Here is a 21,345-nt window from a genome sequence, read left to right as displayed (position 1 = left end):
CCCCAAGCCGCTTTTTTTTGTAAGATAACTTCCTGGGGTGTTTCTTCTTTGTCAGAGCGATGCATTTTATTACAGACGGTGTAGAAGAAACAGTGAAACAGAAGTGGAAATAACAATCACTGTTACCCCACTGCCCAGAGATAACCGCTACTGTTTTTGGAACATGTCCTTCAAGGCTTTTTTCTGTTCTTACTCATATATGTGATCCTACGTGACGCTCCTGTTTTTGTACTTTTCCTCTCTCAGAAGATACAGGCAGTCTGGTGTTGGCATCAGTGGGCTCCCCAGTACCAAGATGACTAATATTGTTTCCATTGAAAGGGGGTCTCTCAGTCCCTTAGGTCACCAACTGTACCCTTCCTCCCCCATCCCCCATTACACGATTTGAACAAAGTTAGCCTCTCTCACCTGAAAACCACAGTCCCTGCCATCCTGCCTGATAGGGCGTGCCCTACAATATTGTTCTCATCTGCCTCGAATGAGGAGTGGCCAGGATAGGGAAGGCAAGGGAAAGGAGAGGAAAACATCACCTGGATGACCTGGCAGATGTTGAAACGTTAGGATGATCTCAGCCCCAGAGGCTCTGAGAACATACAGTTCCGTTCGCACATGGCTCCAAGAACACACCGATGTGTTGAGGCTTGTTGAGCTATCACTGAAATGGCCTGACCTCTGGTCCTGTGACCTGCCCCTCCTCTTTCTTGTAGGGTTCCCTACTGAAGGACTTGGCCCGGCTGTTTGGCAAGGAGGAGAGACAGAAGCCCTGGCCCGCCTGGATAAGCATTTGGAACGGAAGGTATGGCCCCATTCCTATGACATAGAACTTGGGATACAGCGCCCATTTAGTGAGTGTTTACCACATGCTGGTCACTGGGCTGAGCATTTCTGAGTTAAGTACCTGCTTGCATTATTTCCTGTTTTCTTTTCAACATCCCTACAAGGTAGCTGTTAAGCTCTCCATTTCACAGATTTGGAAATGAAGGTTTAGAGAGGATAAGTAACTTACCTGAGGTCACACGGTTAGTAAGTAGTAGAGTGAGACCTTGTTCTATGTGATTCTAAAACTTATACTAGATTGCTTTTCTTTCATCTCCGTGCAGGTTCCCCTTACTGAGAGGGTATCTATCTGGTCAGTGAAGTCCAGAAGATCCATTACTTAGTGTCCCCTCCTCACCTTTTGCTGGGTCCCCTCCAAGGCATTGATTTCCATTTGTTTGGACACAGAGAACAAATGGTCCACTTCCCAATAAAATGGGAATTGGTAAGGGGAAGGAAAGAGGTGGAGGCCTCAAAGGCACTACTTAATAATGTCACATGGCTTCCATGACCCTGGGACTGGAGGAGCAGAGAAGGTTCTAGCTAGACTGGTAGACTGGCTTACAGCTTTTTGTATTCTCAGATGGGTAGGCATTTGGCCCAGCAGCCAGGTGATGACAATGGAACAAGGGGACTAAGGCAGACCGACATAGGGAAGGTGTTGCCCAGCCCTGGAAGTACCTTACCAGCAGTGAAAATGTGCCACCGGCCCCACCTCCCTTGGGCCTAGAGGCCTCGATGGCCCTGTCTGCCTGTTACCATCAGCCAGCCCCGCCAAACAAAGGATAAGATTGATGCCCAGAGGCTACGGGGAGGACCAGCCGTCCCATCCACATTAGGAGCTTTCCCCAGAGGGTCTTGGGATCCGTTTGGGAACAGAGGCTGGGCTCAGGGGGCAGAGCGGTAGAGATTACAAATAGGACAGCAGGACCAGAATAAGACTGACAAAGAGGAAGAGCTAACATATGGCCTCGTGGATTATCATTACCTTAAAAGCATTTTGTGGAGGGCTGTCCCTTTAGATCACGAAGTCAGGGTCCTTTTCCACATATCGCTGGAGGGTGTGGTGTGTCATGGGGCCTTCTGGCAGGACCCTTCAGACTCAGTGGTGGTCAGAGGGGACACTGTGTCTTCATATCTGGGAGAAGAGAAGGTGCCTGTGAGCAGAATGTAACTTTATCTCAGGAGGTTTATTTTAGTCTTCAGTTCTCCAAATCTGGATTGAACGTCTACTTGTGTCAGGACGGCCTACCTGCTAAAAAGACTGCCCGATGAGGCAAGCATAGAGTCTGCTTCTAGAAGAATAGTCTGTTGTAGGGGATAGACATGAAATAAGGAATCACAGGGTACTCTGAGGGTTAGGGAGCGACCAGTTCAGAGGATTAGGAGACCAAAGAGGAAGGGTGTTTTATTAATCAGTTCGTATGTGCAAGTTGGCTTTTGAAAAAGGGAGTTTTTGAACTCATGTATCCAGGAGTCCAAGGTGTATGTAGCCTTTAGGCACAGCTGGATCCAGGTGTCCAAATAATGCTACCAGGAATACATTCTCCATCTCTGAGCTCTGAGGTAGGCTTTCCTTGAGCAGTGGCAGAGTGGTCATCAGAAGCTTATCTTCAATCTGCTTAGCACACCAGAGGAAGTGGTGTGCCTCTTTTTTGGAAGTTCTAAGAAAAGTCTCACAGAGTGTTTTCATTTCGCTCTGGCTTGGGTCACGTGACAGTCCCTGACTCAATCACCGCGGCTGAGGAAGGGGTACTCTCCCTGTCAGACTTGCATCATGAGTCTACTCCCAGAGTCAGAAGGTGAGCTCAGCTCCACTTTACCCACTTGGACTGGGATTAGGGAAGGCTGGATCACCACAAAAAAATTTGCTGTCACCAAAAAAGGGAGACAAAGTGTATGATCTTTACTACTGAGTTACCCAAAATAGTAGATGAGGGCAAGCACCTCTTTATAAAAGTATCCCTATTTTTATTTTATTATTTTATTTAATGTTTATTTATTTTTGAGACAGTGAGAGAGAGTGCGAGCAGGGTAAGGGCAGAGAGAGAGGGAGACAGAATCTGAAGTAGCTTCAGGCTCTGAGCCATCAGCACAGAGCCCGATTCAGGGCTCAAACCCATGAACCGTGAGGTCATGACCTGTGAGATCATGAACTGAAATCAGACATTTAACCCACTGAGCCACCTAGGTGCCCCTCCCTATTTTTAAATGAAAATGGAATGATAGAACGTTTTGTAACCTTCCGTGATGACGCATTGTGCATCAATGACTGCTAACCCCATGAGAGATAGTCAAGCCTTATATCCCCCTGCAGTCTTGCCAGAGAAATCAAACCTGAGCCTAGTCCAGTCTCCAGCCCAATCCAAGCCGCCAGTTTGCAGCCATATACCATGAGTGTGTAATCAGCAAGATGCAGACTGTGGGCATCAGTATAGGTCAATGGCCTGTGTTCTTCCACAGAAAACCTTAAAGGGAAAGAAAGAAATGACAGGAAATATGTAAACTAAAAGAAAGTTAAATAACATGTCAAAATACCCTAAATGGCCAAGGCGAAACTCTAGTGCCTAGGGATGCACATTTGGATGAAAAAACAAACAAACAAAAAACACTTGAAAATGCAAGGAATAACTGAAAAGATAAATCTCTCTTTCCCAAATATGCTTTGCAAAAATAGAAAAATGTCAACATTTTTACATGCAAAGAATTGGTTATTATAAAAATTGGGTAGGTGGTCACCTGTGGGGTCAGGAGAGAACGGTGACTTGGATGGGCACTGAGGTGGGTTTCTGGAGTGGCTGGCAGAGTTCTTGTCCTTGAACTTCAGTGATGGTTGCATGTACATTTGCCTTAGAATTATTCATTAAGCCACACATCTATGTCACTTCTGTATTTGTACTTCACTTAAAATAAAAAGGCTTTCAAAGGGAGGTGGGAAAGGCTATGAGCAGGCAACTCTACCTGATGTTTGTTGGAGGCACTTGACCTAATACCTGGGGGTTTACGTGCAGAGGAGGCAGCCATTAGGTTGAGACTTGGAGGAAGAGTCAGAGTTAACCGAGGGAAGGTTAGTGGAAAGACGGACAGCGTTCCAGGCCAAGGGAGCTGCGTGTGCAAAGGCCCGTGAGATGATGGTGCTTACAGAAGAGTGGCAAGAGACAAAGCTAGAAAGACGAGCTCACCCAGACAATGGGGTGCTTGTCAGCCACATTTAAGATCAGGACTCTATCCTGAGAGCAACAGGAAGCTCAGGACACATTTTTTCCCGCAGGACAGACGTTCTTAAGCAGTGGCTCTGCCCCCGTGTGGAGACGGGCTTAGAGAGAGACCGGAATAGACGCAGGGAGGTCACTTGGAAGACTGTCACATTTGTCAAATCTACATCTTACCCTGATCCGGGCCGTTAGCAAGAGTGATGAAAAGAAAAGGCAGATTTGAGGAATATTTGAACAGTAGAATTGACAGGACTTGGCCACAAAGAACTCAAAGGTGATGGCCAGGCCTTGGCGTGGCACCTAGGTGGATGACAGTGCATTTTCTGAGATAAGGATGCCAATAGAAGGGTGGTTTGAGGGGCCTGGAGGGCAGCCACATGGAGATCCTGGCAGCAAGGTGGATGGAATGATCTGGGCATCCAGCTAAGCAGTAGCTAAGTGGTCTGGGCTGGAGCCACCGACATGCCAATCCTCTGCAAAGAGGTGGTATTGGGAGCCACGGGACTAGACGCCCTCCCCCGGGAACACAGTTGACTAGGGGACTCAGCACAGAGCCCTGAGATGCCTACACTGAAGGAGTTGGGAGGGGAGGCAGCCAGGAGTGCATGGAGTCCAGAGGCCAACAGAACAGAGGGTTACAGGGGCGCCCGGGTGGCTCACTTGGTCAAGTGTCCGACTTCGGCTCAGGTCATGATCTCATGGTTCATGAGTTTAAGCCCCGCATCAGGCCCTGTGCTGACAGCTCAGAGCCTGGATCCTGTTTTGGATTCTGTGTCTCCCTCTCTCTCTGACCCTCCCATGCTCACGCTTGCTCTCTCTCTCTCAGAAATAAATAAAACATTGAAAAAATTTAATAAGAACAGAGGGTTACGGAGACAGGAGCAGGGTGAGGTGTGCCGAGAGGCCCAAAAATATGACAGGAAATGCCTGCGGGACTCAGTGGCATGGAAATCGGAGACTCTGGTGGGAATGGGTGAAGGCAGAAGCCAGACTGGAGCGGGCTGAAAAGTGAAGGTGGATATGGGGAAATGGGCCATGAAGAGAGGAAAGAGGACCCAAGGGTAGAAGTCTGCAGGGTTACTAGAAGTCCTTTTTTTCTCTCTGTTTGTTTGCAAAGAAGTGAGATGATTTTCCCAATATTCTTGGAGTAGAAACTGGAGACAAAGATACAGAACATGCAAGAGAGGGAAGAGGGGAGGGCTCCAAAGCCAGGCAGAGAGGTCTTGGCCTTGGGCAGAGTCACCAGAGGGGGTAGGTGTAGATGTAGGCGGGTTTGTGGATTTGGTGGCTAAAAGTTGAGGAGCTCTTCTCCATAGGGCTTCCATTTCCTTATCGTAAGGAAGGAAAGTCATCTGCTGAAGGGTGGTGGGGCAGTGTGGCGTAGGAGATCTAGAGAGGATGTAAAGTTTGTGAAACTTCTTATCAAGAAGAGAAAGAGGGTGCTCGGAGTGGAGGAAGAGAAAATAGTTCTGAGATGTAGATTGAATCTGGAGTCGGAAGCTCTGCCCCCCTCCCCCCCCACCCCCATGTCTCTTACTGTCCCTGAAACCCCAGAAGAGTCACGTAACTCTTTGGGCTCTGCTGTTCATCCTCAGCAGGAGGTGCTGCCTCGGAGAATGGTTCGGATCAAACGGGAGACCACGTGTAAGAGTGAGCGGTGAAGTCAGGCTCTGTGCCGGCGCCTCAGGGTTTCTTCTCTAACATCCAGTCCTCTCCTTTCTTCGCCTTCCCTTCCCACTGCAGGCCTGGGTTGCCAACTATGAGAGACCCCGAATGAACGCCAACTCCCTGCTGGCCAGCCCCACGGGCCTCAGCCCCTACCTGCGCTTTGGCTGCCTCTCGTGCCGCCTCTTCTACTACCGCCTGTGGGACTTGTATAAAAAGGTGAGGGGCAAGGGGGTGAGCAGCAGGCCCTGCCCCCGGTCACAGCCAAGCAGACCGGGGCTTCTGAGCTACTCACACCCCTGGAAAGGGGCCCTTCCCTCTGGCCCTGGGGATGGGAGACTGGGTTGTGGATCCTGGAGGTGCTTGAGTTTGTATATAGTCCAGAGAAGGTCGGGAAGAGTCCATATGCAAGAGGTCGCAGAGTCCAGCGCGACCCAGACTGCTGATCTGAATAAAATCCGTGTTATCAAGTAGAACAGGTCAGGCAGAAAAGCTGACCTCGGGGTGTGACCCTTGAGGCAGCAGATGTGCCGACAACAGGTGGACGGGAGCAGGCGCTCGGGCTGGGAGGCGGGGAGGGCAAGGCTGGAGCCAGTCCCAAGCTGAAGAGCACAGCGGCGCTCTTGTGGGGCTGTGTCCGGAGCGTTTAAAGGGTGGGGGTTGGGAGGGGGTGTCCATGAGCAGCTGTTGCCTACCACTAACGAGGAAATGACCTGGAGGGCTGTGCCATGTGGACAGGAGGCATATGACCCTGTGGTCATGTGCCCACCCCCAGACGAAGGAGGGCAATACCTCCACCTCTCTGCATTCATCAGGGCATCCTTCTGTCTATTGTTTCACACTGCTTCCCTGTCCTGGCTAGTAAGAATTTTGTGGCATGGGGTGGCTTTGCCAGTTTGAAATCTTGTGATTTCAGAAAAGTCGTTATTTGCTTGGAGGTCTGATCTTTTAATTCCCTCATAGCTCCAGATCTAGGCCATTGTGTATAACTTATTTAACCAACACCTAGACGGAGCATTTTTTATGCGTGCTGATGGGAAAACTGCCTTTGAGTCTAGAAAGTGGAGCCAGACAGGGACCCTTGAGGATAAGGATCATGGCCCAGGCCTGGGGAGTTTGGTTCCCGGTGTGGAGCCCCGTGGCGATACCCCTGCCCACTGCCTGACTCTGCAGCCGTTCTCACCGCACAGAGCAGTGGCACAGCCGGGCCTGGGCTTTCGGCCTGCGGGCACGCCGGACTGCTGCTGGGGCATGGTCCCTCCACACGTCTAGGGGGTTTGGAGCCACCACACTCTTGGCAGCTCCAGATTCCCTTGTGGGGGAGGCCCGAGTGACGTGTTGCTGAAAGCTGGGTGATATTTGCATCTGCATGCACCCCCAACCCCAGGTGAAGCGGAACAGCACGCCCCCACTCTCCCTGTTTGGGCAACTCCTGTGGCGAGAGTTCTTCTACACGGCGGCCACCAACAACCCCAGGTTTGACCGCATGGAGGGGAACCCCATCTGCATCCAGATCCCCTGGGACCGCAACCCCGAGGCCCTGGCCAAGTGGGCCGAGGGCAAGACAGGCTTTCCTTGGATTGACGCCATCATGACCCAGCTGAGGCAGGAGGGTTGGATCCACCATCTGGCTCGGCACGCCGTGGCCTGCTTCCTCACCCGCGGGGACCTCTGGGTCAGCTGGGAGAGCGGGGTCCGGGTGAGTGCTCTCTCGGGGGAAGCTGGCGTGGACCTTCTTGTCGGGCCCAGCGAGGGCAGCCCTCTCTGGTCCAGGGCGTGGGGTAGGATCCCCTCCAAATGCTCCCTGCTTTGCCCTCAGCAGAGGGCTTTGGCTCGCCTCCATGGGGAGATATGTGGTAACTTGAGGAGAACCTTGGCAGGAGGTCCCCAAGGAGGCTGATTTCCCCCCATCCCCCGCCCCCATCTAGGTGTTTGATGAGCTGCTCCTGGATGCGGATTTCAGCGTGAACGCGGGCAGCTGGATGTGGCTGTCCTGCAGCGCTTTCTTCCAACAGTTCTTTCACTGTTACTGCCCTGTGGGCTTTGGCCGCCGCACGGACCCCAGTGGAGACTACATCAGGTGAGGATGCGGTCCAGGCGCTCTGGCTTCCGGCTGCTGCGGCCCGCTCCTAGGATGGGTTCCCTGGGCCCTTTGAAGGAGAGCGCCAGTGTGCCGACCGGTCGTCTGATGTATGTGTTTCAGGCGATACCTGCCCATATTGAAAGGATTCCCTTCTCGATACATCTATGAGCCCTGGAATGCCCCAGAGTCCATTCAGAAGGCGGCCAAATGCATCATTGGTGTGGACTACCCTCGGCCCATCGTCAACCATGCTGAGACCAGCCGGCTCAACATCGAGCGAATGAAGCAGATTTATCAGCAGCTCTCTCGCTACCGCGGACTCTGTAAGGAGCCACTACTCCCACCAGCATCCCCTAGCTCGCTAGGGGCAGGACAGCACTGCGGGCTCCTAGGGGATTTCCAGATACTTGCAAAGGGAGACCGAGTGCTGTCTTCTGAGCTGTTAAGTTGACCTGAGGGCCCAGAGCACTGCGGGCCGGGCTGGATGGGGCCTCTATTCATTGTGGCCAGTGGGAAGAGATGGAGCCTTAGTGTCATGGCCCAGCACACTGTTTCCCGCCACCTCATCTTGTTTGCAACTGCCCCGTGGGCCTCTGGAGTCCTGCGAGGTTACATTCTGATTGCTCCCCTGCCTCTCTCCCAGGTCTGCTGGCTTCTGTCCCTTCCTGTGTGGAAGACCTCAGCAACCCGGTGGCAGAGCCCAGCTCGAGCCAGACGGGGAGCATGAGTGGCGCAGGTGAGTAGCAGCTGGCCTCCTGTGGCCTGTGTCCCCGGAGGACACTGCGGAACTACCGCCACTTCAGTGACTGAGGGCTGAGGACAGAGGCTGGAATGAATCTGTGCCCCTTATAGACAGCTTCTAGTCCTCCTGGCGGAGACAGATAGTAAAGGAACCGAGTAAGATCATTCAGATAACAAGTGCTTTTGGAGAAAATAAAATTGAATGACCTGATAAGAGAGGGGCTAGGGAAGGGGGGGGTTCCTTCAGGCTCTTTAGACAGAGTTAGTCAGGGGACCCCTTTCTGAGCAGAACCCTGGGAACAGGCAGAGCCAGGCTTTCCAAGAACTGGGGAAAGAACATTCCAGGCAAAGGGAATAGCGGGGAAAGACCCAGAGATGAACGAGCTTAGCTCATTGAAGGCACAGAGGAAGGGAAGCCGGTGCTGGCGTACCCCGAGGGGGGAGCTGGAATGAGATGGGGACCAGGTGTGGCAGGAGTGGTGTCACCTGGGCCTGCCCCCCTGAGGAGGAGTGGGATTCTGTCATCAGCGCACTGAGGAGGCACTGACAGCAGGGTGAAGGTGTGTGACCTCATCTATGTATTCTAAGCTCCCTGTGCCTGCTGTGTGGAGGGGACAGTGTGGGCAGGCTGAGGACAGGGAGGCCAGAAAGGGGGCAGCTGTGGTGGTCCAGGCAGGAGGTGGCATTACAGTCCGGTGGTGGCAGGAAAGAGAGGTCAGTTGGTCTTGCCGAATTCTTCACCTCCTCCCGTCAGCTCTGGGGTAACTGTTGGTAAGAGGAGACCAGCAAGAACCCAGGGCTTTTCTAGTTTGCCCAGCTGGGCTGGCTCTGCAGATGCGGACGCTGCTCATGCCTGCTTCGGGAGGCTGGCCTGGCGTCTCGGAGGGACTGCCTGACCTTCAGAGCAAGGGCAGCAGACACGCCAGATCAGTCTCTGGCCTGGAGCCCACGGGATTTGGGGCCCACAAGCTGTCCCTGCCGCCAGCAGGCCTGGTCATGCTCTCCCTAGACATTTCCAGGCAAGGTTACAGCTAAGAGGAAGGCCGAGGGGCAGGCCTGAGGAGCAACCTGTAGGCATGGCTTTGATGCAGGCTCCCTGCACCTTAAAAAGCGGCCGTTGCATGGTTTTGGGTCATCGTGGCTTCACGCACGGTCTTTGTGACATGTTGACTGGTTTCTCTGCAGGCCCAAGGCCACTGGCTGGTGGCCCCGCGTCCCCTAAACGCAAGCTGGAAGCAGCCGAGGAGCCCCCCGGTGAAGAGCTGAGCAAACGGGTGAGGGTGGCAGCGCTGCCCACCCCAGAGCTGCCAAGCAGGGGCGTCTGAGAGTAAGTGACCGCTTAGACTCAGCTTCGGGAAGGAGGGTAGGAGGCGGGGCGTGGGTCTGCAAGGCTCCTGGCTTCCAGTGGGAGGTTAAAGCCCAGCAAGCCACATTAACACCTGGTGGGGATTGCATGATTCGATTTAGGACTTCAGCTCTAAATTTCTATCATTCTGACTTCTGTACCTTTTACATTTTAAAAAGAAATTTAAAAGTAAAGCCTTTTTCTTTCTTTACCAGCTAAGAAAAAAGTTTTTTTTTTCACTCTTTCTACCCATCAAAGTGAGTCGAATCCCACAAAAAGAAAGCAGAGACCTGGAGATGAAGCTGTAGGACAAGTGGCCCCATGGCAGGCTCTGAGGACGCTCCCTGGCCTTCTGCCCTCGCGGACAGGCTGTGTCCCGGAGGCAGGCCAGTGGAGGGCAGCACTGACCTTGAGAAGACAGGCGATAGCTGTGCACTGCTCGCTAGGCCCAGCCCCGCCTGAGGCCTGGGACACCTGAGGCCTGGGACAGCCCGGCGGCCCATGGTCTCTGCCTCTTGAAGCACTCCTCTGTTCTCCCTTCCCCCTGGCCCTGGCTCTGCACTTCCCTGTCAGCACTCAGCTTTCTTGGAAGCCCCCTGAATGTCATTAAAAAAATAAATTTGACTCCCTCCCCAGAGCAGGAAGGACTATATGCCTTTCTTGGGGAAATAGAAGTTACTTTTCTCTTTGAGTCATCATCCCAAGCTGTTCTCTCTATACCCTGTCTGCGTCATTAGATTGGAGAGGGTGTTTTTTTCTCTATGGGACCAATGGATTCTTTTTCCAAACCCTTCCATTTCGGGGCCAGGTGGGGCCATCTCATTGGAGCGGCTAGGCTTGAGTGCTGGGTGAGATGACGATTGTTTGATGCTTGTGCCCTTTACCCTCTGAAGCTCTTTGTCAGAGACATTGCTGATAGATTTGTGCTGGCTTGTTCTAGAAGAGCCGTCAGCCTTAGATACTACTCTCTTAGTTATCTAAGAGATAACTAAGACTCTTTAGTTATCTAAAGAGTAGATTAAACTTTGCTTAAGCAAAATTCATTCTGCCTTACAAATCTGGACCTTGCCAGGCCGTTACTCCTGACTTTCAGGTGAGAAGATCAAAGAATAGAGAGGTTAAATGTCTGGGTCAAGGTTGCTCAGTACGCTAATGGCATCTCAATTCAGCATGAAATTATTGCCAGCAGGTATGTGAGGTAGGGGAGTATACACATATGTGTTATGATGCCCATCCACAAGCTTTTAACAGTCTGCCTAGAAAAAGAAGGCAGATAACTTATAATTCCTAGACAGAGGATTTCTTCGCCCAAAGCAAGAAAGAAGAGGAGTGGCAAAGACCTCTGTGCTCATTCATCAGGAAACACACCCGCAGTGAACAGTTTGCCAGACACTATTGTGGGCATCAGGGGACTGGGACACGCTGAGCGAGACTGACAAAGGCCCCCTCTTGGGTGCCTCGTGGTGGGAGGAGACAGACAGTAAACAAATAGATATAGTCAAGAGGCTCGAAGCGTTACGAAGAAAAAATAAAGTTGGTAAGAAGATAGAAAGTAAAGGCTGGCCCACAGTCAGGGGTTGCAATCTTAATATTGGAGGGGGAAAAAAAAAGATTGGGAGGGGATGCCTCTCTTCTTTTTTATCAAGAAAATAAAATCTATCCTAGAATACTTCTCCCCCAGCTTTTCACATTGGTCTCGTGAGCCCATACTGAGTCACAGGGCCGCTTCCAGTGTTGGAAGTAGGGATCCAGGTTGTCAGGATTGGTTTAGACCATTGGTTTTCTGACTTGAGGGAGCAATAGGATTCCCCTGGAGGATTTGTGAAACCGCAGATCGCCCCCCCACCCCCAGAGCTTCTGATCTGTAGGTCTGGGGTGGGGCCCGAGAATTTGCAGCTCTAACAAGTTCCCAGTAGCCGCCACTGCTGCTTTTCTGGGACTGTTTTGAGAATCACCAACTTAGACGCATCATGATCTGTTGCTATGCCAGGCCTGTGACCCACTGAACCAAACCTAGGTTTTGGTAGCGAGGAAGTGTGGACACTCCTGGATGACTGCCGGTGCCTAGTTGGTGTACAAGGCAGTTAGCCCAGTGCCTGGCTCGTAGGTAGCTAGTAAACGGTAGATCCTGTTCTAGGTATGGCTGTCATTGTTGTTCTAAGAAGAACATAAGGCTGCTGTTGGGTTGGGTCCTGAAAGGTCCTAAACGTAGACAGGTGAGCCCTTGGTGTCTCTGGACACTAAGCATTTTGTAACAGGAGAGTGAACTGATCAAACAGGTGTTTTTGGAAGGCATCGGGCTGGGGCCTGCAGGGGAGATGGCGGGGGAGCCAGCTGAGAGGCGACAGCAGTGACTCCAAGTGAAAACATTACAAGGGAGCAGAGGTCAGCCTGTCTCTGGCCTTGCCACCCAGGAGATTATCCTTCAGCCTTTTGGGATCTTAAGGACAGATTCTCGAGATTTGCTCTGCCCTTCATCACGGCTAATTGTTTGGAAGTGGGGGGCCAGGAGGTCAGAGGACAAGACAGCCCGGGGGAAGAATGCACATGTTCTTTGGAAACCCCGAGAGAGGAGAGTATACTTGTGTTTCGCTGTATTTGCTGGTGGTAGTGTCTGGCCCTCAAGACGTTCAGCATCCTTATCTGTAAAACAGCGATAATAGCATCTTGTCACCTGCCCTGCCAACCAAGCACGCACGTTAGGGAAAGAAATGAAAACCCGTATGTGCAAAGCCTCTGAACAAGGTCAAATGCACTATGGAGATGAAATCACTTTACCATCTTGTACATGCTTCTCAAGGTGTTTTGAACTGTGTTATTGTTACTCCAGCCAGAGGCAGTCCATTGGGTTAAGTGGAGCGCAGAGCTGTGGCCATGTGGCCTAAGTTGACACAGTACCAGTGGGAGACTTACCCTTGTCCCCTCTTCTCTTGGTCAGTTTTAGTTGTGTGACTTGGGGCAGGGTGCTTAGCCTTTCTGAGACTGTGGGGTGTGACTGATCTTTCTTTACCAGCCTGAAGACTCCATCCTGAATCTTTTGAGGCCCCATTTAGCTCTGAGCCCTGTGGTTTTGTGATTCCATTATTTCTAGTGCGTCAGACCTGTGGCAGTTCACAGGGCAGACAACGATTTACAGTGTAAAACATGCCTTGATATCAGTAGGTTTCATGCTTACCTAAAGCCCACGCCAGTGTCTATTCTGCATTTGGTTTTATTGTACAATGTCCACTAAACTGAAAAATAAGCCAGTCCCCAAATAGCTATCATTTCAGAGGCTTCCCTATAATCCCCGAAGCTGCTGACTGCTCAGGATTCCATTAGCCTCGAATTGTGTACAGACTTTTCTTATTGGTCCAATTGTTCTGTCGTGGGGCGGCAGTGCACGTGATCCATTTGCCCATCACATGGTACACAGTGATCTGTTCAGAGATGCCCCGTTGAATTCAGAAGTGTCCGGGCCAAGGGTCACCACTTCCCCTCCCCTGCCCACAGTTCACCAAGCTTGGTCAGCCCTGGGGCTTCACTGCAGAAAACCTCACCTCTGGACTCTCTTCCTTGTCGCTTTGGCACTTTAGTTGTGTGTCCCTCCTTATGTGAAACAGCTTACGCGAGAGGCAGCGGTGGTCTAAACTGCTACACAGTGGGCGTGAGCACAGTGTGGTAGTTGGGCATTATACTCAGACCAGTGTCTGCGTTGCCATCCTGCGCTCACTGCCTGGGAGCCTTCGCCTGAGTTGCCTCCCCTCTCCACTCCTCACTTCCTGACCTGGAAATGAGAAGTTGGGAACCCCGTGTCCCTTTGCACTTTCCCAACCAAGTTGCCATTGACTGATCGACACACCCTCCCCTTGGCTGCAGGATTTGTATGGTGCAGGAAGGGAAAGGGTGTCACGGACATGAGGAGAGAGACAGAGCTGAGAGCCCTGCTTCGTAGCCCGTCTGAGCCCAGCCAAGCCCGGCTGTGCCTCTCTTCTTCCTTCTTTCTAACTTGGGAGCTGGTGGCAAATCCTCTGCCTCTTTCAGGCCCCTGGGCACTGAGACCTGGTTGCAGACTCCAAGCAGAGTTTCCGCCAACCTTGAGCTGTTGTGGCCTCCTCTGCTGATGTAAGCTCCTGCGCGCACATCATCCACATGCCCCTTCTGGGCTGGGATCAGGGGAAGGAAGGGTAGACTCACAGACTTGGGTTTCTTGTTAGCATCCGGTTCACAGGTAGCCTGGGGGCAAGTCGAACACTGGGTGCACTGAGGGAGCCTGTCATTAACTTACTTTGTGTTCAGCTGCTCCTTCTGTGTTTCTTATATTTAGTGACAGGTTGAAAGAGTCAGACAATTGAGAGATTGATTTTTCAGTGCGTGTTTTATGAGTTGATTTTTCCCTGGGTGCCTCCCCTCAGCTGTTCTTCCCTTTCTTTTAATGCTGCTGTCATCATTTTCTTGCAAGGCCTCCTTTGATTTCCCCAGTCCACTTTTTTCTGCAGACCTATGCCCTGGCTTGGGAACAAGAGCACAGGGACTATTACCCAGTCACCTGCCATCTCCCTTCCTGAGCCTGCCCCATGGCAGCATCATCCATGTCAACATAGGTCCGAAGTGTTAGCATTACAGCCACCTGACTGCTTATATTTTAAATTTAGGCATTGGTTCTTTTTGTTGTGGCTTTTCTTTGGAAAACGTTTAATTGTAATGCAGAACACTTGAGCTGACAGATACATTGCTCGGATTTTAGATGTGCAGGCGACAGGTCATGTCTTACGCCGTCATAGTGGACTGGAATACCCACTCATTACCAGTGTACACCAGATGGAAATAGGAAATAACACGTTCTCTTGCTTATTGTACTTTAAAGTATGTGAGATTTATTATAAGCCTAATTCTAATTCCGTGAATGTCATCAACAGATTGTATGATGGGTCATTGTCACTGTGGGGTGTAAAGCAATCATTAAGAAGGTTGACAGGCAAAGCATGTTAGAAAGTAATCTTATAAATTTGATTAAAGATACTAGCAAAGTCACCTTAATTCCAAAATAATGTTTTCTATACATACGGTGATGTGGTAAGTCTTAGGTCAACCCCTAAGAAAACATAATGAAGATAAGCAGCTAAAAAACAGGGAGAGAAAGAATTTTGGCACTTTGCAATGAAGAGACGGTTTAAGCATTTAAATTAAACCTGTCACTGAAAAGGGCATTTTTTTTAAAGCTTTATTTATTTTAAAAGAGAGACTACAAGCAAGGGAGGGGTAGAGAGAGGGAGAAAGAAAACCTCAAGCAGCGCTGGGCTCGAACTCATGAACTGTGAGATCATGACCTGCGCTGAAATCAAGAGTCAGACACTTAACCAACTGAGCCAGCCAGGCGCCCGAAAAGGGCTTTTTTTTTAACCAAAAGCAAGTCAATGCTGTTAGCAAGTACATGGATCTATTCATTATTCAGGTGATCTCAGGAGTGAAGACAGGGCTCTTGTCTACTCTTCCAGAAAGGCCCCATAGACCCCGGACAACCACTATGGAGTGCCGTTGCCACCGAAGTGAGTGCATGTCTCCTCCCTGTGGGGTTAAGATGGAGAGGGAGCCTGGAAATCTTCAGTCCCAATATCCTCTGGGCCACTCACTCGTCTTCTGTCGCTAAGCCCTAGCTCTATAAGCAACAACCATAAGTACTTAGAGACAAGTTTGCCAGAAGCTGTGAAGATCACTGGTTACAATTAAGCAACTTGCTTACACAGTTAGGCTGCCAGGTGTTTGATCAGAGAATCTGGAAAAGAGGATTTCTTTCTCCCTAGTTACAAAGATTTCATTGCTTCAAACTCTAGATCAGTCCTGTCAGATATACAATGCATCCCACACATATAATTTTAAATTTCTAGTAACCACATTAAAAAGTAAAAAGAAAGATGTGAAATTAGTTTATTAATATATTTTTTCCGACCGAATGAAAGCATTGGTTCTTAAACCCTTTGTGGGTTATCCATGTTTTGGAGAGTCTGATAAAGGATGGATCCTCCCAGAAAGTGGTAGCTATTCATACACACAGAAAAATGTGCATAGAACTTCAGGGTCCTCAGTGGCTGCCCCTTAAGCCTGTCCTTGGACCAGTAAAGAGGCCATGAACCCCAGAGTAAGAGCCCCTGTTCTAAGGAATCTTTATGCACTCTTTATCCTCTCCCATCCCTAACTAAGGATGGAGAAAACAAGATAAAAAGAGGTATTGGGTAAGAGGATCTGTTGTGGTACACTCTCCACTCCATTCAAGAAAAATCCCAAATTTTTCACTTTGAGAAGAAAAGCCAAATCTGGCCTCACAGGGGCCACAGAGAGGCCTGTGTGTGAGATATGTGTCACGGTGTATTTCAATTGGCATATATTACTTTAGAAATGAATATATTTATTTATAGGAAAAATATGGCTAGGTTACTTTGGTACAAGCTTAAAGGAAAAAATTATTGAAAATAATATATATTTTGAGGAATGAGGCCCTCAGGGTGCCTGGGTGGCCCAGTCAGTTAGGTGTCTCACTCTTGATTTTAACTCAGGTCATGAGCTCATCTACATTGGGCTCCTGTGCTGACAGTGCAGAGCCTGCTTGGGATTCTCTCTCCGTCTCTCTCTGCCCGTTCCCTGCTAACACTCATGTGCATGCTCGTGCTCTCTCTCTCTCAAAAAATAAATAAATAAAACTTTAAAAAAGAAAGAGAGGGGCACCTGGGTGGCTGAGTCAGTTAGGTGTCTGACTTCAGCTCAGGTCATGATCTCATGGTCCGTGGGTTCGAGCCCCGCATCGGGCTCTGTGCTGACATCTAGTTCAGAGCTTGGAGCCTGCCTCAGATTCTGTGTCTCCCTCTCTCTCTGATCCTCCCCTGCTCATGCTGTCTCTCTCTGTGTCTCTCTCTCTCTCTCTCAAAAATAAATAAAACATTTAAAAAATAAATAAATAAAAAAGAGAGTGGGGCATTCAGTACTGACTCACTCAGGTGCCCACTTGTACACTTGCTCTTTATGTTATCCAGCTTCCAGATAACTTCTCATCATCTGGATAAAATTTTCAGATTCAACGTTTGTCTTAAAAAGGTTGCATATGTCAGAAGACTGATTCTGAATCTTTGACTCTAGCATCTTTGACTCTTCAGAGCATTTTCCCTCTTCTGTTAAATTCTAAACTTCCATTTATATTGCTCAGATGTATGTTAACCTTCATGCCGCCATGTTGAATGTCTTCTTATACTCTCTAAAAGTCTTGATGGGCAATACTACAACATAGACATTAATTAATGGTAAAAATACAAGTGTCAGCATCAGACCTGGGTTTCCTGGTTTGGCTCTGCCACTTTTGATGCTATCGTCCTAGGCAGTGTATCCTCTCTACCTTCTGTTTTCTCATTCGTGAAAATGGAGGCCGTATCTTCAGGAATAACAGGATCATGGGGAGCCTGGGTGGCTCAGCCGGTTGAGCCTCCGGCTTTGGCTCTGACAGCACAGAGCCCAATGTGGGGCTTGAACCCATGAACCATGAGATCATGACCTGAGCCAGAGTTGGACGCTCAACCCACTGAGCCACACAGGCGCCCCTAAACTGTACAGACTGTTAGTGGAACCCTGACATGTGTCTGTACATTCTCAGGCACACTAGACCCATTTAAACAGGCAGCCCAGCATGAAGACGGGCTTACCCTCTCCTCTGTCATCAGGCATGAGTCCCTTTCTTCTCTCTGCCCCAGATTTGGGATGTCATAAATATTTAAAATGACTCTTCTTTGTGTCTCTGCACCACCTCCCTCCCCCCCCAACTTCTAGCACATTGCCAGGGTTCTTTTATCTATATGTGGAAATTTGTTCACCAGCTGATTCTAAACTCAGTCTTTGCCTTCATCTTCAAATTACTGGCCCCAGCTGGCTTCTCTTCCAGCCATATTTTTTTCTGAAGATCTCTGGCAGCAGCCACTGTGCCTTGATGTGAAAACTGCCCGTGTCCTATCAGAGCAGGTGTCATCCAAGGCCTCAAGTGAGTCCCACAGGGCCTTCTCCTCCTCCTCTCCTGCCCTGAGCCAAGGAGGCCCAGAGGGGCTACAGGGGAGAGCTTGTCGCTGCCTCAGAGGGACAGTGTGCAGGCACCCGGTGGCATCGCAGCAACAGCCTTGTCCCCAGGCCTGTGCTGTTCACTCTAGGCTCTTCTCAGCTCATGGTCGGAGTGTCCCCAGAGAAGCAGACAGAGGAGTGTGTGTCTCTGGGCAACTAAGCAGCCTCCTAAATGCTCCTTTTTGCACTTGCTTTTCTCTTTCAGCTGCAACGCTGGAGCTCTACGAGCGAAGCCTGGGTGCCCAAGCAGCCGCCGTGCAGCAGAGCGCAGCCTGCAGAAAAGCTGACCACCGATAGAGACTGAGCGAACGAGTGTGCATGTGTGTACGCGTGCGCGGAGGAAGGAGTGGTGTGCCTGTTTGCGTGTGCGTGCATCTGTTTACACTCTTGTGATTCTGAACGCCGACGGGGCTGGAGGAATACCTGTAGCAGCTTCAGCTCAGCCTCCAGACACCAGGCTAGAGGTCATGGCAGTGACCTCCTGCCCAAACTGTCCCTGTGAGCCAGCTGCTTGTCTGAATAGGAGAGTAGTAGGGATTCCTAGCTGGGATTCTGGCCTCTGCCCCACCTCCCACCCCGACCCTGAGCCCTTCCTTCCTCTCTCGTCACATCAGACCGAGGAGCGGGAGGACAGTATTGCTGGCTCTTGTCCAGAGCGTGATTCTAGAAGCAGCCAGGGCCCTGCAGATTTCCTGCTTTGTGACCCTGGAGAGTGGGCAGGCTGGAGGGGACAGCTGCTGTCCAGACATAGTCACCTGGCCTGGCCTCTTTCTTATTTAAGATTTCCTGCCACTGGCACCTCCAGACCCTCCTTGGGCATCTGGGACTGAGTGTGAGGCTGTGAATAGATCTGAAGAGTTGACGTCATCAGGGGGAGGTACAGCCGGACACCTGACTGGTGTGCCATATACACGGTAGACGGTCGCCTAAAAAGTGCGTCTGCCTTTCTAGGGCTGAGCACCCGAGGCTAGGAATGGAATCCCAGCTTTTACTCCTCTTTCCTCAGAAGCTGAGAGCCTGAGTGCTGACTGTGGAGTCCTGCTTCCACCAGGCGGAAGCCGGGTTCCTGGTGGTAGAAGGCCCCTGGCTCCCCTGGCTGTACCGCAGTGCTGCCGTTGAAGTCAGCTGACAGCCAGGAGAGCCAGTCTGTCCTGTGGTCTCTAGGCTTCTGGGGCCTGGCTGCGGCTGTTCAGCATCCAGGCCTCTGTGTCAGCCTTCCCAGGAGCTGGATGCCAAGGACCCAGGCAGGTAGACTCAGGTGGGAACTGCCAGGGACAATTGGGAAATGTCCAGGTAGAGACCCCACCCGGCACACCAACCCTTCCAGAAGCAGCAGGTGGGAGGTTTGACCCAGAGAAGCCAAGGCCTTGCATTCCAGAGTGGCCTGGCCTCCTGCCTCAAGCCTCCTACTGTTGAAGGCCTGTGTTGAGAAAGACAGAATGAAAAGGACTGTGTGGTCAGCTAGAGCAAGTCTTCCTTCCACCCTGTGGCCTGCACTTGAGCCACAAAGTGTGTGTGTGAGAGAGTGTGTGTGTGTGTGTGTGTGTGTGTGTGTGTGTGTGTGTGTGTGTGTATACAGGTGTGAGCATAACTGAGAGGCTGATTCCTCTGTGGATTTTTGTCCCCACTTGTAACATTAAGCTGGCCTCTGGGCCTTTTCCTCTCTACCTCCCCTGTGACCTTTCCTAGCCTCATAGCTGTTAACTCCCTTGGGCCTAGCCCTGTCCCTCCTCTGTCCTCGGACCAGAACCCTGGGGTCAGGCCTCTGTCGCCTACAGTTGTCCGGCACGTTGACAGGCTTCTTCCTGAGATGTCCTCAGGTTTTCTCAGCCAGAGAGCTGCCTTTAGAGTCCAACTGTTATATGTATGTCACTCTCATCACAAATGTCCCATAATCCTGTGGGGGAAGCAAGGCACAGGCGATGGTGTATACCCACAGCATTGGGCTGGGGTCTTCTCTGTTCCCCAGCCCCAACCAGGAGGAAAGGGAAGTAGGGGCTGTTGCCCGAAGGAGAGTAGAGCGAGCCTTGGAAGGCTGTTTTGAGAACGAGAAGACCAGAGTCAGCATGTATTTAGCAGCACATTCAAATATCAGGATGATTCCCTTTCCCTGCCTGTTAGATGATGGCTCGGCTCCCTGAGGTACAAGTTGGCAGGACCACTTCCCCTACTTCACCATCCGTGGCAAGCTGGCCCACTCCCAGCGGAATAGAGCGGTCCGCTCCTGGAGCTGGGAGGGTCGGGGTGAGGAGAGGGTGCATCTGGTGGCCCCGAGCTCCATGATGGCTTCATGCCTTTCCTCTTCTGGCCTAGGTGTTCCCCGGGCTGCCACAGCATATTGCCCCAAATCCTGATCCAAGGGCCAGCATGGGGAAGAGATGGTCGCAGGCAAAATGCACTTTATACAGAGATTTTCTTCTTACTGAGAAGGTGTGTTTCTCCCACATTTTGTGAATATTCACTTGTTTCATAAATGTCTGATACTGTCTGAGCAAAGCTGTGTTTGTTGTCAGTCTTGTGGGAGATCTGGTAACCAGGAATCCGTAAGGCTGAGCCTGAATGAAGCCTTATGCCCCACCATCTTGGTTGTGCTGGAACCGGGGGCTTCTCACCCCGCCTGAGACTTGGCAAGAGGGAGAGGGAAGGATGGGTAGAGCTGGAGGAAGTGGGAGGGCCCCTAGGTGAGCCCGCTGCAGTTTCACAGCTCGGCCAGAGTTGGGGGCTCTAGTTGTACACCTAGAAGGGTACAGAGCACCCAGGCCCAGGATGGTATCCTGCAGTGACTCAGCCTCTTGGCCCACCTATCCCCCCCGGGGCTGAGGATCAGTCAGTCCCTGGCAGGGCTCTCCAGGCCCTCAGTCCATCCTTCATCTTGACTCAGCCACTCAAGCACTGTGTGGTGTGGAGGAGGTGCAAGCAGCAAGCACTCTGACTCTAGCTAGGTGGTCAGTATCTGCCCACAGCCAAGCCCAGGGTCTGGATGCTGGCTTTTGCCTCATGCCATCTGGCCAGAGAGCGGCCCCTCTCTGCAGTGTATGTGGGCTTTCCTATGATGAGTTCTAGCCTTGGATCACTGGAAGAGTTTTGTTAGCCCACACCACACCCCAGCTTCTTGTGGGCAGGGGCTCACGCAGGGCCCAAGAATACACGGCTGTCGTGCACAGGGTGAGGAAGGGGGAAAGGGCAGGAGCTTGGCCCTGGGTTTCATCTCCTTCTTAAATGTGCTTTGAAACTCCTTCCCACCAAGACCTGGACCTGTCCTTCCCTCTCTCCTGTCTCCTGTCTTCTCTCTACTGTCTTTGGCTTGGCCTCAGGAGCTAAGATACCTTTGTTCTTGAGCAAAAGATTCTGGAAAATGGAGTTGTCTTACACATGCACCCTCCTAACCCAAGGATGCTCTTAGTTGA

General features: G+C 51.1%; 1 protein-coding gene across 2 annotated transcripts in view; it reads left to right on the top strand.

The window, feature by feature from the left end:
- Positions 1–20,434, top strand: part of CRY2 (cryptochrome circadian regulator 2) — a 33,625-nt gene extending 13,191 nt beyond the window's left edge. The window contains exons 5-12 of one of the 2 annotated variants that reach the window (XM_039226778.1): positions 708–796; positions 5,775–5,915; positions 7,084–7,395; positions 7,625–7,776; positions 7,900–8,102; positions 8,423–8,515; positions 9,706–9,847; positions 18,144–20,434. In XM_039226778.1, coding sequence (XP_039082709.1) covers positions 708–796; positions 5,775–5,915; positions 7,084–7,395; positions 7,625–7,776; positions 7,900–8,102; positions 8,423–8,515; positions 9,706–9,845 — 1,130 coding nt within the window. In that variant the 3' untranslated portion in view covers positions 9,846–9,847; positions 18,144–20,434. Of the gene's footprint in view, positions 1–707; positions 797–5,774; positions 5,916–7,083; positions 7,396–7,624; positions 7,777–7,899; positions 8,103–8,422; positions 8,516–9,705; positions 9,848–10,123; positions 10,483–18,143 lie in introns of those variants that run through there. The other variant, XM_039226777.1, reaches the window with a different exon arrangement.
- Positions 20,435–21,345: the final 911 nt, after the last annotated feature.

Source organism: Hyaena hyaena, unplaced genomic scaffold, assembly GCF_003009895.1.
Source record: "Hyaena hyaena isolate Hyena2069 unplaced genomic scaffold, ASM300989v1 scaffold_23, whole genome shotgun sequence".
Taxonomy (NCBI): Eukaryota; Metazoa; Chordata; class Mammalia; order Carnivora; family Hyaenidae; genus Hyaena; species Hyaena hyaena.
Note: the sequence above shows the minus strand (reverse complement) of the source record. Positions and strands in the feature narration are given on the sequence as shown.